At 42.1% G+C, this 18,244-nt stretch overlaps 1 protein-coding gene and 1 long non-coding RNA gene across 2 annotated transcripts in view; both read left to right on the top strand.

Moving 5' to 3' along the window:
- Nucleotides 1-18,244, top strand: part of LOC311071685 — a 307,177-nt gene that overhangs the window by 126,995 nt on the left and 161,938 nt on the right. The window lies entirely within an intron of this gene.
- begain (brain-enriched guanylate kinase-associated) overlaps nucleotides 442-18,244 on the top strand; it is a 26,948-nt gene continuing 9,145 nt past the window's right edge. The window contains exons 1-5 of the mRNA XM_084096143.1: nucleotides 442-1,938; nucleotides 5,522-5,550; nucleotides 14,452-14,613; nucleotides 14,857-14,923; nucleotides 17,976-18,083. Coding sequence (XP_083952269.1) covers nucleotides 709-1,938; nucleotides 5,522-5,550; nucleotides 14,452-14,613; nucleotides 14,857-14,923; nucleotides 17,976-18,083 — 1,596 coding nt within the window. The 5' untranslated portion in view covers nucleotides 442-708. The remainder of the gene's footprint in view (nucleotides 1,939-5,521; nucleotides 5,551-14,451; nucleotides 14,614-14,856; nucleotides 14,924-17,975; nucleotides 18,084-18,244) is intronic.

Genomic DNA, 18,244 nt, shown 5'->3' with positions numbered 1-18,244 from the left:
TGCTGACAGAACGATCTATGCTCTTATCACAATTGATTCCGTTTCCTTCATGTGTGTTTGTTGCCGTTTAGATAATGAATCGTGCCCACAGTTTTCTGTCTGTTCACTTCAGCTTTTCAACACCAGCTATCTCATTGCTTTTAGTTAGTCTCTAGTTTACACTGATACTGCAGTTTACATCTTCACCTCGAATCGTCTTCATCTCTTCAACTGCACTTGGCTCTGACGCTCCGTTAAACTACATGTAATGAAGCCTTAATCTTCATCATGCCAGCCATACTGACCACACAGAGCCAGCTTTAGTCTGCCTCGGTAAACTTCAATGAAAAATCGATTTATGGAACACAAGTTCTGCCCCACATCCCGTCCATCATGTGGCATCATGATCAATGTCCTGCTCTAAAGAGCAACTGACCTGGAAAGTTAACCAGGATTCCTGTTAGACTTTATCAACAGAACACATACGGAGGGATTGTTCGCTATGTGTCCAGCAGAAAATATTGCGTTATCACCTCTATTCACTTAATAATCAGTATGTTTTAAAGTCTGTACGTGTTTGTCCTTGCAGAGCCGGGAGAGTGTTTGAGAAAGTGTGTCAGGAATTGCATGTAGGGCGACGGTGTGAGGAGGACCGGGGCGCGAGAGCTGTCAAAATCTGGCCAGCCCAGATCATCATGCTACAGTTTTTCATGCACTCAAAACTCAAAAATGCAGAACGGCTCATCAAAAACGGGAAGAGGGGTAACGGTCAACGGGACGGCGTCCACCCTGAAGAGGCAGCTGAGGCCCAAGACGGCGTCCGTCAGGCAGGAGCGCGGATCCTGTTCATCCACGGCCTCTTGTCCCGTGTTCTCCGGATGCGATCTAGACGAAGAGCCGGTGCCTCGCTGTCTGTCAAGCCTTTCCTCACCCACCCTTCATGGTTTCACCTCAATGAAGAGCTCGATCTCCAGCCTGCAAGGATCCTTGCCCAGCCTAAAGGGTTCAGTGACCAGCCTCAAGAGCTTTCCAACATCCTCGGCACTGCAGGGTTCCAGTCTGAGTCTGCACAGCTCCAGTCCCAGTCTGCGCAGCTCCAGTCCCAGTCTGCACAGCTCCAGTCCCAGTCTGCACAGCTCCAGTCCCAGTCTGCGCAGCTCCAGTGAGGATGACAGCTGGGACACCAACAGTTGGAGCTCCGGCGCCACCTGTCTCCTGCGCAGCTCCATTAAACAGCACAGCGAGGAGGTTTTTCGGGTGCGTGCGGAATCGGCGAGCCAACCAGGAGGTACGAGCGATTCTGAGACCGGCTACCAGAACTCCGACAGCTACCCGGGATCGGAGAGCCAGGAGGGAGAGGAGCAGGTGGCGTTAGTCTGCAGGGATTCGCCGTCCTCTTCTGCTTCGGCAGCGTCTACACACTTAGAGCAGCAGATCGAAGAGAAGCTGAAGTTTTCTCATTTTCTGGACGAGGTGACGTGCCGGGTGCTGGACCCTGAGTGTCTGCAAGCTTTCGGCGCGCATGTCCGTCAGAAGGAGCCGCTTGCCACTTCGTCTCTCCAATGTTTAAATCCAACTCCAGCTTCTGGTTCCCTCTCCTCCAGCCCTTGGTTTGCTTCCAGTAGGGATTCTCTCTGCGACTCCAGGGATGGTTCCGAGCACAAGTGGGCCAAGTGCATGCCGAGCTGCAAGATTCTGGACGCCAGCAAGACCCTGAGAAGGACTCAAGAGGGATCGGGAACATTGGGAAGGACCTACCTAGAGACTGACATCGACCAAGTGAGGAGGGAAGATGAAGTGAGCTCCACACATCCAAGAGACGTGGGGGACAGAACTTTACAGATGAGTGGTGAATCTTCTCACAGACGCCAGAGTCCAGTTTGTAAGCGTTCAGACGGGGCGCCGCGGCCACCGTACCGCTCCACCTCGCTTCCCAGACCCGCTGCGAGCAACATCCCGGTGAGTGTCGGAGAAATCCACCCATAAACCCTCCTGAATCCAGGGCTTTCTTTTCAGTGGCTCCGCACAAACACCTGCATCACGACAGATGTGTCGTGTTCTAGCTCGTTTTTTGAATCTCTAATGAAGTTGTTGATTGCTGTATGTTTATCTTGGAACCTGTTTCAAAGTTTTCGTTCTCGAGCCACCAAACACTGTTGTCGCGCAAATGAATGGCCAGAACGCATTAAAAGTTTTCTGTTTTCAGTTAAAACAGTGTCGTGTAAGCGGATTAGTTAATAACTAACGATCTTTGCAATGGCATTGAATCAATCAAAAACTAACTTTATCTGGACAAAAACTTTATTCTAGAGCTGCTGTAAAGCCTAACAATCTCTGTTACTGTAATCTCCTATTATCACTGTAAAGCTGCTTTGAAGCATCTATATTTTTGAAAGCGCTGTATAAATGAAGGTGACTTGACTTGAGTTGTTTACTTTCTGTAGGAACTGGTTTGGATTTTTCTGAGGATTTTTAAGAGGGTTTTTGTTAATGTTCTCATGAAGTTATGATAACGTTATTTCTGAAAGTTCTCTGAATGTTCTGAAACAAGTAGCAACACTTAAAAACGTTAGAGGAACGTTCAACTAAAGTTCCGAGAACGCTCCCTGTTAGCTGGAAAGTCACCAAATGCAAGTTACTTGCTTTATAAAATATCGTCCTTTAAAACAATGTGCAAGGCTCTTATCAAACATTATTTTGAGGTCACAGGAGTAATCGAGCCCATCGCTGCTCTATGACAGCATTTATTAAAAATACATCAGCGTGTTTATATTATTTACGCCACTGTCTGGGCACTCTTCTCTCATCCGCCGGGGAACAGCAGCCCTATTAATAATTCATTCGTTCTGTTTTGTATGGAGGTGAAAATGTCGGTCATAAAGGCTGTGTAGTTCTGGACAACAGGAACGACTCGAGTCACTGCCAGACCAGCTGTGTCTGAGCAGAAGAATCAGCCTATCTGAAGCAGGGAGTTTTGGAGGCCGTCTGGATAACAGTGTGTGACAGAAGAGATTTTGTCGCTCAGAAATAAATGCATTGAGAAAACAGTGTGTGACAGACTGAGAATAATGTGCTCCAGCTGTGAAGTTATTCAGTGTTAGTGAATAGTGGATCGGTGCCATATGACAGCTTTGGTTATGAAGACATTATGCAGGAAACACACATCTCAGAGTGACACTGCTTGAGGTGTGAACACTGTGTGTGTGTGTTATTGATGTGACTGTGTGTGTGTGTGTGTGTTATTGGTGTGAAAGTGTGTGTGTTATTGGTGTGTGTATGTTTGTGTGAGTATGTGTAATTGGTATGAGTGTTTGTTATTGGTGTGAGTGTGTGTTATTGGTATAAGTGTTAGTTATTGGGGTGTGTGTGTGTGTTATTGGTGTGAGTGTGTGTTATTGGGGTGTGTGTTATTGGTGTGTGTGTGTGTGTTATTGGGGTATGTGTGTGTTATTGGTGTGAGTGTGTGTTATGGGTGTGTGTGTGTCTGTGTGTTATTGGGGTGTGTGTGTGTGTGTGTGTGTTATTGGGGGGTGGGTGTGTGTGTGTGTGTGTGTTATTGGGGTGTGTGTGTGTGTGTGTGTTATTGGTGTGAGTGTGTGTTATTGGGGTGTGTGTGTGTGTGTGTGTGTGTGTATGTTATTGGGGTGTGTTATTGGTGTGAGTGTGTATTATTGGTGTAAGTATGTGTTATTGGTGTGAGTGTGTGTTATTGGGTGTGTGTGTTTGTGTGAGTGTGTGTTATTGGTGTGAGTGTGTATTATTGGTGTTAGTGTGTGTTATTGGTGTGAGTGTGTGTTATTGGGTGTGTGTGTGTTTGTGTGAGTGTGTGTTATTGGTGTGAGTGTGTATTATTGGTGTAAGTGTGTGTTATTGGTGTGAGTGTGTGTCATTGGAGTGTGTGTGTGTGTGTGTGTGTTATTGGTGTGAGTGTGTGTTATTGGTGTGAGTGTGTGTTATTGGTGTAAGTGTGTGTTATTGGTGTGAGTGTGTGTTATTGTGTGTGTGTGAGTGTGTGTTATTGGTGTGAGTGTGTATTATTGGTGTAAGTGTGTGTTATTGGTGTGAGTGTGTATTATTGGTGTAAGTGTGTGTTATTGGTGTGAGTGTGTGTTATTGGTGTTAGTGTGTGTTATTGGTGTAAGTGTGTGTTATTGGTGTTAGTGTGTGTTATTGTGTGTGTGAGTGTGTGTTATTGGGTGTGTGTGTTTGTGTGAGTGTGTGTTATTGGTGTGAGTGTGTGTTATTGGGTGTGTGTGTGTGTGTGTGTTTGTGTGAGTGTGTGATATTGGTGTGAGTGTGTATTATTGGTTGTGTCTGTTTGTGTGAGTGAGTGTGTGTTATTGGTGTGAGTGTGTGTAATTATTGGTGTGAGTGTGTGTTATTGTGTGTGTGTGTGTGTGTGTGTGTGTGTTATTGGTGTGTGTGTGTGTTATTGGTGTGAGTGTGTATTATTGGTGTAAGTGTGTGTTATTGGTGTGAGTGTGTGTTATTGGGTGTGTGTGTTTGTGTGAGTGTGTGTTATTGGTGTGAGTGTGTATTATTGGTGTTAGTGTGTGTTATTGGTGTGAGTGTGTGTTATTGGGTGTGTGTGTGTTTGTGTGAGTGTGTGTTATTGGTGTGAGTGTGTATTATTGGTGTAAGTGTGTGTTATTGGTGTGAGTGTGTGTCATTGGGTGTGTGTGTGTGTGTGTTATTGGTGTGAGTGTGTGTTATTGGTGTGAGTGTGTGTTATTGGTGTAAGTGTGTGTTATTGGTGTGAGTGTGTGTTATTGTGTGTGTGTGAGTGTGTGTTATTGGTGTGAGTGTGTATTATTGGTGTAAGTGTGTGTTATTGGTGTGAGTGTGTATTATTGGTGTAAGTGTGTGTTATTGGTGTGAGTGTGTGTTATTGGTGTTAGTGTGTGTTATTGGTGTAAGTGTGTGTTATTGGTGTTAGTGTGTGTTATTGTGTGTGTGAGTGTGTGTTATTGGGTGTGTGTGTTTGTGTGAGTGTGTGTTATTGGTGTGAGTGTGTGTTATTGGGTGTGTGTGTGTGTGTGTGTGTGTGTTTGTGTGAGTGTGTGATATTGGTGTGAGTGTGTATTATTGGTTGTGTGTGTTTGTGTGAGTGAGTGTGTGTTATTGGTGTGAGTGTGTGTAATTATTGGTGTGAGTGTGTGTTATTGTGTGTGTGTGTGTGTGTGTGTTATTGGTGTGTGTGTGTGTGTTATTGGTGTGAGTGTGTGTTATTGGTGTAAGTGTGTGTAATTGGTGTGAGTGTGTGTTATTGGTGTGAGTGTGTGTTATTGGTGTAAGTGTGTGTTATTGTGTGTGTGTGTGTGTGTGTGTGTGTGTGTTGTGTGTGTGTGTGTGTGTGTGTGTGAGTGTGTGTTATTGGTGTAAGTGTGTGTAATTGGTGTGCGTGAGCTCACTCAGTATCTCCCAGTGATTGTTTACTGACTGAGCAGTGATGAATGGTTCATGAGCAGAAGGTTTGTGTGACGTGTTGATGACAGCTGTCAGTCACATGAGTAACTGTCAGTGTTCTCCATCTGTTCTCCAGGACTCTGATGAAGACGACTGTGGCAGCAGGTAAAGATGCTCTTCTCTTCTGTCTTCCTCCCTCCCTCCTCCTGTGTGTGTGTGTAGCTCAGGCTCGTCTCGCGCTGTGTGTGTGTGTGGACGTGTGTGTAGCTCAGGCTCGTCTCGCGCTGTGTGTGTGTAGCTCAGGCTCGTCTTGCGCTGTGTGTGTGTAGCTCAGGCTCGTCTTGCGCTGTGTGTGTGTGGACGTGTGTGTAGATCGAGCTCATCTGATCATGACACGCAAGCTTTACAGACGGTGAGTAACTCGCGTGAAGAGCTGCATGTTTTAATGTGTGTGAGTCGATTGTGTTTGAGATTCTCTGAGTCTAATATTTTACTGCTAGTGTATCTTGTAAACTATTGGAGAATGATAGATGATGATGATGATGATGATGGGTTATTGATATTAGTATAACTGTGCTTCAATATGACGAGTAAATGCTGATCATTTAATGGAGATTCATGAGCTCTAAATGAGAAACATGATGCTTTACTTTCATTTTTAGTCACTTTACTGTTTACTGTTTTTGTGAGGACATTTTCAGAAGTATTTCCCTCACAACTAAACACACACACACACACACACACACACACACACTCACTCAATCACTCACTCACTCACTCACTCACTCACTCACACTCAATCAATCACTCGCTCACTCACTCGCTCACTCACTCACTCACTCACTCACTCACTCACTCACTCACTCACTCTCACAATCAATCACTCACTCACTCACTCACTCATTTACTCACTCACTCTCTCACTCACTCACTCACTCACTCACTCACTCACTCACTCACTCTCACTCACTCACTCATTTACTCACTCACTCTCACTCACTCACTCACTCACTCAATCAATCAATCACTCACTCACTCACTCATTTACTCACTCACTCTCTCACTCAATCACTCACTCACTCACTCACTCACTCACTCACTCACTAATTTACTCTCACTCTCTCACTCACTCACTCACTCACTCTCACTCACTCACTCACTCACTCACTCACTCTCACAATCACTCACTCACTCACTCACTCACTCACAATCACTCACTCACTCACTCACTCACTCACTAATTTACTCACTCACTCTCTCACTCACTCACTCACTCACTCACTCACTCTCACTCACTCACTCACTCACTCACTCACTCACTCTCACTCACTCACTCACTCACTCACTCAATAATTTACTCACTCACTCTCTCACTCACTCACTCACTCTCACTCACTCACTCACTCACTCACTCACTCACTCACTCACTCACTCAATAATTTACTCACTCACTCTCTCACTCACTCACTCACTCTCACTCACTCTCTCACTCACTCACTCACTCACTCACTCACTCACTAATTTACTCTCACTCTCTCACTCACTCACTCACTCACTCACTCTCACTCACTCACTCACTCACTCACTCTCACAATCACTCACTCACTCACTCACTCACAATCACTCACTCACTCACTCACTCACTCACTCATTTACTCACTCACTCTCTCACTCACTCACTCACTCACTCACTCTCACTCACTCACTCACTCACTCATTCACTCAATCACTCACTCACTCAATAATTTACTCACTCACTCTCTCACTCACTCACTCACTCTCACTCACTCACTCTCACAATCACTCACTCACTCACTCACACTCACTCACTCACTCACAATCACTCACTCACTCACTCACTCACTCTCACAATCACTCACTCACTCACTCACTCACAATCACTCACTCACTCACTCACTCACTCACACACACACACACACACTGAGTCACACACTCTCTTTCACACACTCACTCACTCACTCACTCACTTACTCACTCACTCACTCACTCACTCACTCACACTCAGTCACACACTCTATCTCACACACACACACACACACACACACTCACATTTCAGATGCTGATCCAGTGCGACAGTAATCTGTGGGGCTTCAGTTGATTCTGAGGAGGTTTTCAGGATGTTTTTCTTCAGAAACTCTTGCTGGTTCGGCTCAGCGACGACAAAGAGAGAAATAGACCTGAGTCTGTAAATCAGAGCTGCAGATCTCCTCATGCACGTTATAAACTAATCATCCATGCATATGATTTTTTTATTTTTTTATCTTGTAATATTTAATCAAAATGTTATAACTGGGTCTTCCCGTGAAAAGACAAACTTCCTCTAGTGACATATGCTGGTCTTCTGCAATCACTCAGTGCGTTTAAACTCCGCCCCTTTCCCACAATACACTGCAATCTCACATTCAGATCCAGTGCCATTTTTGAGTGCCACGCCCACATCTCAACACTCAATCAACACTCAGCGCATGAAACCAAGCCCCACCCTACATTTTTACTTTTCCGTTTCATGTACAGTATGAAAAAAAAAAAAAGATGAGATTTACAGAGATGCATCACTGATAAAAGAGCATCTCCTTTGGGCTCCGGTTTAACAGCAGCGGCTCAGCAGGAGTGTTGGACTAGGACACAATCACACAAACAACAAAAAAATATTTGAATCCATGGAATGAAAGCAGATCTTGTGTTTCATTCCTGATGATTTTCTCACACTGAACAAATATCTTCCAGTCGGACACACACACACACACACACACACACATCACTGACGTCTGTGGAGTGAATCAGACAGTTCTGTCTCTCTGGTGTTTCTCTGCACTAGAAACACATTTGATGTTCCTGCTGCACAGAAACTGTCATGATGAAGCTCCAGAAACTCAGTTTCTCTGACGTGTGTAGAATAAGAAGAAACAGCAGAGCTCCAGTGTGAAGCAGCGATACACAAACACAGTCCGACTGGAACACACACACGCAGTGTGTGTGTGGTGTCTCAGTGGTCATGTGACAGATGGTTGTTTTGTCTCTGTAAAGCTGACAGAGCTTCTGCTGACAAGCTTCACTTGAGATTTCACAAAAAGTTTTTTTTTTACATTTTATTTTATTTCAAGGAACAAAAATGTATTTAATGGTTACGGCGGATCTTGAGCTGTTCTCTCTCTGTTTGCTGTTGTGAAGCGAATGGTTTTAAACACAAATATTAACGCTCACAATAGTTCTGTAATGCAATCCTCCGGTTTAGTTAAACAGCTCGTGTGTCTGTGTGTGTCTCTCGTGTGTGTCTGTCTCTCGTGTGTGTCTGTGTGTGTCTGTGTGTGTCTCTCGTGTGTGTCTGTGTGTGTGTCTCTTGTGTGTGTCAGTGTGTGTCTGTGTGTGTCTGTGTGTGTCTCTCGTGTGTGTCTGTGTGTGTCTGTGTGTGTCTCTCGTGTGTGTCTCTTGTGTGTGTCAGTGTGTGTCTCACGTGTGTGTCTGTGTGTGTCTCTCGTGTGTGTCTGTGTGTGTCTCTCGTGTGTGTCTGTGTGTGTCTCTCGTGTGTGTCTGTCTCTTGTGTGTGTCTGTGTGTGTCTCTCGTGTGTGTCTGTCTCTCGTGTGTGTCTCTCGTGTGTGTCTGTGTGTGTGTCTCTTGTGTGTGTCAGTGTGTGTCTCTCGTGTGTGTCTGTGTGTGTCTCTCGTGTGTGTCTGTCTCTCGTGTGTGTCTGTGTGTGTCTCTCGTGTGTGTCTGTCTCTCGTGTGTGTCTGTGTGTGTCTCTCGTGTGTGTCTGTGTGTGTGTCTCTTGTGTGTGTCAGTGTGTGTCTCTCGTGTGTGTCTGTGTGTGTCTCTCGTGTGTGTCTGTGTGTGTGTCTCTCGTGTGTGTCTGTGTGTGTCTCTCGTGTGTGTCTGTCTCTCGTGTGTGTCTGTGTGTGTCTCTCGTGTGTGTCTGTCTCTCGTGTGTGTCTGTCTCTCGTGTGTGTCTGTGTGTGTGTCTCTTGTGTGTGTCAGTGTGTGTCTCTCGTGTGTGTCTGTGTGTGTCTCTCGTGTGTGTCTGTCTCTCGTGTGTGTCTGTGTGTGTCTCTCGTGTGTGTCTGTCTCTCGTGTGTGTCTGTGTGTGTCTCGTGTGTGTCTGTGTGTGTGTCTCTTGTGTGTGTCAGTGTGTGTCTCTCGTGTGTGTCTGTGTGTGTCTCTCGTGTGTGTCTGTGTGTGTGTCTCTTGTGCGGTGTCAGTGTGTGTCTCTCGTGTGTTGTTGTGATACTGCATAATTATGTGCTGAATCTTCTTGACTCGTTTGTCCATCCGCCTGTGTGTGTGTGTGTGTCTGTGTGTGTGTTTGTGATTCTCCAGGAAACACTCACAAACACACTAAGAAAAACATGAAAAAGGTTTATATCGGGAAAACTGCAGTAAAAGCAGCAAGAAATGGTGGTAAACATCAGAAGAGAAGGTAAGAGGGAAGAGAGAGACTGAATCCATGAATCCATCCTCAGACTCTTCATCTGAATGTCATCTCCATCATCATCATCTGATCTCGTTATGATCGATCTCTCTAATGCAGTTAGACAGACATCAGTGACATCATTTCCTGATCCGTATCGCCACAGTGAACGTTAAAGGCACAGGGGCCCATATTTGGTCTCCCAGATAAATGAATTATAAATCTAAGAACATTTTGCTAATATTGCCATTAAATTATGAAATAGTCACTTCTAGATGTTCTCTGAAGGTTCAAAACATCCAGTTTTTAAAAAATATACATTTTAAAAACATGTTTTTTCTTGGTTATGTGAACGTTAAGGGAACATTTCATCGTATCATTCTTCAAACATTATGGGAACGTTACTTTTGAATGTTCTGAAACAAGCAGCAACATTTAAAAACGTTAGACACACGTCCAACTAAAACATAAAAATACAAATAAAAAACTCTTCATGAAAGATGTAGCCTATAAATAATGTTTTTGTGCGTTTAGAGAACATTTGTAAAGACCGGATAACTTTGAGAGAACGTTCTATTAATGTTACTGGAGGATAACGTTTGCTCATAGCTTTGAGAGAACCTTGACCGAATGTTAACTGGGTTGAAGTTAATTACTAAAGTTAAATACTTTGGTAAAACAGAACAATAATTTTTCTAGTAATACCAAACGTTATAGTTTTGTTTTAGCTTTTACTTTTGCATACAGTTGAATGGGATATAACTGGTCTGAAATCAGATGAAGCAAGCAGTCATGTGACACGAATCAATCATTATTATTTCTCTTTCATTTTATGATTTTCAGAGTCATTAAAGTAAAAATAATATCTCAGGCTTATGGATATTCCACAAGTGCATGAATAAATCATGTTTAGTGCTTTTGATCTAAGACTGTGTTTGCTGTGTGAGCATGAGGTACTTTATGTAATTTACTCCTGTGATCAAGGCTGAATTTATTTGATCGAAAATACAGTAAAACAGTGAAATATTATTATAATGTAAAGCAGCTGTTTTCTATGTGAATATATAGTAAAGTGTAATTTATTCCTGTGATCAAAGCTGAATTTTCAGCATCATTACTCCAGTCTTCAGTGTCACATGATCCTTCAGAAATCATTCTAATATGATGATTTGATGCTCAAGAAACATTTATGATTATTATCAGTGTTGAACAGTTTATTATTGTTTATTATAGTTTATTAGTTTATTATAATACAGATTATTGTGGAAACTGTGATGCATTTATGGATTCTTTGATGAATAGAAAGTTCAAAAGAACAGCGTTTATTTGAAATAGAATCTTTTGTAACATTATAAATGTCTTTACTGTCACTTTTGATCAATTTAATGTGTTTTTGATTATTAAAAGTATTGATTTCTCAAACCCCAAACTTTTGAAAGGTAGTGTATCATGGTTTCCACCAGAAATATGAAGCAGCAGAACTGTTTTCAACACTGATAATCAGAACTGTTTCTCATAAAAAGAGTAGCCGTACCTTCCACTCTTCCGTACACAAAAGTGCAGCCGACACAACAGGTCCACTATACACAAAGATGACAATAAGCAACAAAAAATGCTCTCTTTTAAAACACAGAAGTAGAACTAGAAACCCAACAGACTACAAACACGAAAGATTACTCACCCCAGACAAGTAATCACAAATATCTAAAGACAGACACCAGCATTAGAAGCTGCTAACACACTAAAGTCAGGATCATGGACCAGATAAACACAGAAAAGTTTAACTCACCTAACTTATTCATTAAGATTTTTATTTATTAACTCACCCAAATATTCCCTTTTTACCACTGTAAATTTTTTTTGCTGCCTTAAATTTTTAAGTACAGTCAACTTGGATGTTTAAGTCATTTCAACTTAAATTACATTAAACTGACTTAAAGAATGAGTTGAATCTTGTATAACGTATAAAAAAAAAGTTGAAAATTGCTTAACTTATTTCAAAAAGTGAGCATAATTTCTGAGCTCTAACCCAATAACACATGAGAAACACAAGGATTCCTCTCCTGAGGAGGACCGGGCACGTTCCCTAACTCCTATCCATCTCCTGACCGGTCACGAGGCGACTTTAAAAACAACTGAAGGCCATATAATCAATGCTCCCCCCCGACAGAGAACAAGTCTCTCTCCACCCTGAATAACCTTGAAAATAAAAAAGGAAAAATATCAAACGAGTGAACCGATGAAAGGATTGAATGTTCAACCCAGCTGGAACTCTCACTCTATTCATAACCAGGGAAACTCATGCATATATTCAAAAATACTCAAACAACTACATTCACCAAAAGATCTCAATCAAAGGGAATTAAAAAAAGCACAGTCCCAAAGTATCAAAGTAAAAAAAAAGCTTTTTTCCAGCAATCCCGGACGAGCCCCCATTATGGCTCTAGGGAAGCAACATAAAGACCAAAGACTGCCAGTCAAACATAAAGTTATTGAACTATAAAAGAGTTCAGAGGACTGAGGACAGCAGGGCCAGAGAGAGGCAGAATGAGCCTGGACTCCAGGGTTTAAGACGGCTCAGGTGACGCCGATGAACCGGGTAATCACAGGTGAACTACAGCCGGTTAGCAGAACACAGGTTAAGGTTAGCACTGCCGTATAACAGCGTATCAGAGTGATTTCTGGAGGATCATGTGACACTGAAGACTGGAGTAATGATGCTGAAAATTCAGCTTTGATCACAGGAATAAATTACACTTTACTATATATTCACATAGAGAACAGATGATTTACATTATAATAATATTTCACAGTTTTTACTGTATTTTTTTAATCAAATAAACGCAGCCTTGGTGAGCAGAAGAGACTCGTTCAGAAACATCACAATAAAATCTTAATTATTCCAAACTTTTGACTAGTTAACCCTGGTCGAGAACCACTGAAATGAACAGTGTGTTACGTTACTTTTGCGTTACTTTTTCTCATCTGGGCTACAAAAAAGTTATATATTTTTGTACTTCCAACTGTGCTGATATTGTGAATTACAGAAGAATGTGAAGGAGAAGAAAGTTCAACACTCTTCAGCAATAAAAACAAAAAATGAATGTCATTTTTGCTTATTAGTCTGGTTGAACTGGACAGTTGAAGGTCAGCAGCAAAGACATTGGTTAATAAAGTGAGATAATTGATTCAAGTTCACACGGATCAGTGGAAAGATCTAAAAACGCTGTATTATTCATGCCAGACTAGTTATCGGTGATGTCACTGTAAAGAAAGACTCCGCACACACACGCATTCAAACACACGTGCCTATAGACTAAACACGTAATACACACGTGCATGCCGTCACCGCTTTCACAGATTCACGTTTTTGAAGTTACGGAGATGATAACGCTTTCAAAACTCGTTCTCAAAAACGTCACTTTGAAACCTGTTTTTCAGCAGATTTGACTATACTTACTTAAAAACGTAGTTTAGCTGGACAATGACTTTCTTCTAAATCTGCTGTACAGCCAAACAAACTTTGTTGCATTGTTTTCCAGTTATCTCTGTAAAGCTGCTTTGAAACATTCTCTATTGTAAAAGCGCTGTATAAATGAAGGTGACTTGACTTGACAAAGTATATTTTGTGTAGTTTAAAACAAATTTTTTTTGGTTTGCATAACATTTTCAGTTTGCATTTCAGTGTTTTTATTGATTTTGTGGCTAGTGAATCGCTTTTTGTGCAAGTGATATTAGTAATGCCTGCTCACATTTAGTGTTTACACACAGCGCCTCTGCACTTACTCCCGATCCCTCTCAACGTGCGGACGGTCAATAGATGGGAGAACAAAGTAACTTACGTTACTTATTTGAAAAAGTAAAATTTTTTTTTTTTGTAAATGTAGGGGCCGTTTACACGACACCGTTTTCGACTAAAAACGTAAAACTTTTTATGCGTTTTAGCCGTTCATTTACACGACAGCGGCGTTTTGGGTGCCTGGAACACGCAAACTTTTGAAAAGGGTTTCAAAGTGCAAGTTTGAAGACTGTCTCTGAGTAAACAGCAAAAACGCGAATCTCTGAAACCGATGACGTCACGCACATGCGCATTACGTGTTCAGTCTATCGCCATCTACTGGCCTGGCAGCAGAATACAGCGTTTTTAGTCGTTTTCGCGGATAAGTGTGAATGCGGATCATTTTGACAATGGAGTCGTCTGTACGTGGAAAACTCAAAGGAAAAACTTCTCAGTTTTAAGTATAAGTTGTCAGTAAACATACCCTTAAAAGCAGGGTTCACCAATCTCGGTCCTGGAGGGCCGCTGTCCTGCAGAGTTTAGCTCCAACCCCAATTAAACACACCTGAACCAGCTAATCAAGGTCTCACTAGGCATACTAGAAACTTTCAAACAGGTGTGTTGGAGCTGGTTGGAGCTAAACTCTGCAGGACAGCGGCCCTCCAGGACCGAGATTGGTGAACCCTGCTTAAAAGTAATGCATTACTTTGTCAGTTACTTGAAAAAAGTAATCTGATTACATAACTCAAGTTACTTGTAATGCGTTACCCCGACACTGGAAATGAATGAGCACAAATGACAGAGATCTGTCTGTCTGACTCTCTGTCTGTGTGTGTGTGTGTGTGTGTGTGTGTGTGTCTGCAGTTCAGCGCAGGAGCAGAAGGAGGATCTGCGCAGGCGTCTCAGCGTCTCCACACACAAACTGCATCTGCTAGAGAGCGAGTTCAAGTCGACGCGTCAGTTTCTGGAGACGGAGCTTCGGCGAGCGCAGGAGGAGCTGGACAAGTTCACTGAGAAACTGTGCAGGTCAGAAACACAACATGAAGGCGCTCACTGAACGAACGAGCTGATCTGAAACCTCTCCAGAAGTAAATAGTGCTTAAAGTGAGATTTACAGTCGACACACAAGAGCACGAGTCTTAATTTGACCAAATATTAAAGGCCTGGAGAAAAATAACTGTAATAACTCCCAGTGTAAACTCATGACAGACGAGAGTGTGTCTGACTTCATCTTCATCATCATCTTCATCATCATCATCTCTCCTGCAGGATTCAGAGCAGCTATGTGGCACTACAGAGAATAAACCAGGACATGGAGGAGAAAATACACAGAACGGTAAGAGATCCTGATCTGATTCATTTAAAGGGGACAAATCATGAAAATCTGACTTTCTCCGTGTGTCAGTGCTGTAATCGGGTCTCCGGTGCTTCTATTAACCCAGAAAACATGAAAAGTGAAACCCAGTAACTGTGTTCTGGTCAGCCTTTCTCTGCAAGCATGTCTAAAAATAAGCCGATCAGATTTCGCTCTCCTTCTGACGTATGAAGAGGATCTTATTATAATATTACCGGCCCTTAATCTGCACGTTTACACACACCAGCCGACATTTGGTTTCGTGATGCTAAAGATCCAGCAAAGCATGAAACTGTTCTGTGGTTGAGCACAGACGAGCACTATTGACCAGAACATGTCACCGCTGTCTTATAAAGACCTCAGGAACTGTGGACACTTGTGGAGAAGTTAAACATGATGATGAGATGATCAGTGTAACTCCACAACAACTACAGAAATGTCTCCACTAACATTCAGAAGCTCTTCCTGAGTCTCTCCGTAAGGCTGCACTCGCTACTGGTGATTCTGGGATTCTGGATGAGTGAGATTGGCCTGTTCTGTTATTGCCAGAGTTTCTGAAGCTTCTGAATGGAGGCGGAGCTAAAGCTTGTTTGCATTTAAAGGGACACACACATGTTTTTGCTCACACCCAAAAAGGGGCAAATTTGACAAGCTATAATAAAAGATCTGGGGGGATTTTGAGCTGAAATTTTACAGACACATTCTGGGGACACCGTAGATTTATATTACATCTTGTGAAAAGGGGCATCATATGTCACCTTTAAAACCAAAAAAATCCCAAATGACAAACACTCGATTGACTTCAATTTTCTTTTGGTCGTCTCATCAACGCTTGATCGTTTGAATAAAACTTGCATCTTTCTGATTGCCTTCGTTTACATCTCAAAGAATGACGATACTTTATCATAGACAGTAACTCTCCATGGACGAACGCTGACCAGCTAACGGGGAACGTTCTGGAAAGGTTTCTCTCTGTGTCTTGCTCAGTGAGCAACATGTGCTCGATGTGTTTGAGCTCAGTTTAACAGGAGAAATAAAGGAGATAAATGGCAGACGAGCTGCAGGAGATCGATAACCACACGGGATTCTCACTCTCAAAGCAATTACACCATCAGAGACGCTCCTGAGATGAAGGCGTTTCATCTGAAATCTGATGAAAGTTTCAAGCTAAACATTAACTTGATGCAAAAAAGACTGATTATGTGTTTCATCTCAGATTATTAGAGAATCTGCTCGCTTCAGGCCACGATTGTTCATTTGCTCATTCATTTAACACAATATTACACTGCGGACCAGTGTTGGGGTAACACATACAAGTAACACGAGTTACGTAATCAGATTACTTTTCAAATAACTAGTAAATTAACACATTACTTATACAACAAAATATCTGTATTGACTGACAGCTCTCCTGTCCTCATGTTGAGGGAATCGTAAGTGCAGAAATGCTTATTGTGGTTCTAGACTAAATGTTTGCAGTCATTTGCTTTTCATAGATTGAAAGGGCCTTTACATTTGCCAAAAATAGAACTTTATTTATTTTTTTGTTATTAAACAAACAAGCAAGCAACAAACAAGAAATAATTCTTACATTTCTCATGTTGGACGATCATCATGCATTTATTGATGATTTGAAATTGGTTAAATTGTAATACTATCAATGTCAGAAAGCTCTTTATTTCACTGCTGCATTTCTTGTTTGTTAGATTAATATACATTCATAAACTCTCAGTTTGCCATTTAAATATTTTTGCATATTTTATAATGCCATAACATATGAAAGTTTGATGTTGCAAATAAATATTGGCAACACTTTAAGGCCTCATTTGTCAACATTAGTTAATGCACAAAGATTAATATATTCTTGCAGCATTTATTTAATGTTGGTTAATAATGTTCATGTTAGTTCAGAGTGCATTTACAAATATTAACAAATGCAATCTTACAAATGTATTAGTAAATGTGCAAATGTGTTCCTCACATGCAGTTTTACACATACACGCACACACACACACACACACACACACACACAGAAAGGCTGATGTCTGTTCACGGCTCAGACTGTGATGGATGTGATTTCAGAAGTGATTCCCGCAGTGCCACGGCTCTCCGTGTGGAAAATCCCATCTTCAGGACACAGGAGACCGGCTCAGAATAGAAATGTAATTTTAAATTGGTCAAATGATGGAAATGAAGGGCAGAAGGGCAGATGGGACGAGAGAGAGAGAGAGAGAGAGAGAGAGAGCAAGAGAGAGAGAGAGTGAGTGAGAGAGAGTGAGTGAGTGAGAGTGAGCAACAAACACACACACTCACCCTTGATAACACAGTCTGAGCAACAAACACACACACTCACCCTCGAGAAACTATCAGCGTCTGATACTTTCAGCCTTTCAGTTTATAAATAATTGGCTCACGGGGGACTTGAGACTCAACCCAAGACACACACACACACAAAATTTTGGTTTATATCAGTGCATCTTCACAGACTAAAGTCTGCAGTCGGTCTGTCGGTGTCTGAGAGTGTTTAGAGACCGAGCTCAGAGAAGACATAAACCCTCTGAATTAAACACATTAATCATATGCAAATCCTGCTGATGCTCCACATGCTTTGTTCAATAAATCTGAAGTTTCAACAAAACTCAAACACACATACAGATGCTTCGAAATCTGATTTTTTAAACTCGCCTAATTGATACGCAGATTTAACATGAGCTCTGTGATCTACTGAACAATGATAACGTCAGATATTCATTACTTCAGTGAGCTCATTGTTTCTGCATTAAATTATTACATTGTTTAAATTAATACCTTTTTCACTAATTTTGATTTTGTATATGTACATTTCTGAAATACATAACTTAGACAGTTTCCTCTGATAACAGATCACTGTAAACTGTATTGTGGACTTCTGTAAAGCTGCTTTGAAACGATGTGTATTGTGAAATGCGCTAAAATAAATGTGAATTGAATATTCCGTGTTAATAAAACTGCTGATGAATGAATCAGTGTTTAACAGCAGTTCTGTGTGTTTCAGACTCAGCGTTATGAAGAGGAGAAGAGATCTCTGAGACGAGAGGTCGTGGAGCTGAAGAAACACCTGATGGAGGCCCAGATCTCCATCCAGAAGCTGCGAGCGGATAACGTACGTAACACACACCTGAGCGGATAACGTCCGTAACACACACCTGAGCGGATAACGTACGTAACACACACCTGAGCGGATAACGTACGTAACACACACCTGAGCGGATAACGTACGTAACACACACCTGAGCGGATACCGCACGTAACACACCTGAGCGG

This window comes from Abramis brama, assembly GCF_963993115.1.
Source record: "Abramis brama genome assembly, chromosome: 21".
Classification (NCBI taxonomy): Eukaryota; Metazoa; Chordata; class Actinopteri; order Cypriniformes; family Leuciscidae; genus Abramis; species Abramis brama.
The sequence above is the reverse complement of the archived record's forward strand: the minus strand, read 5'-3'. Positions and strand labels throughout refer to the sequence as shown.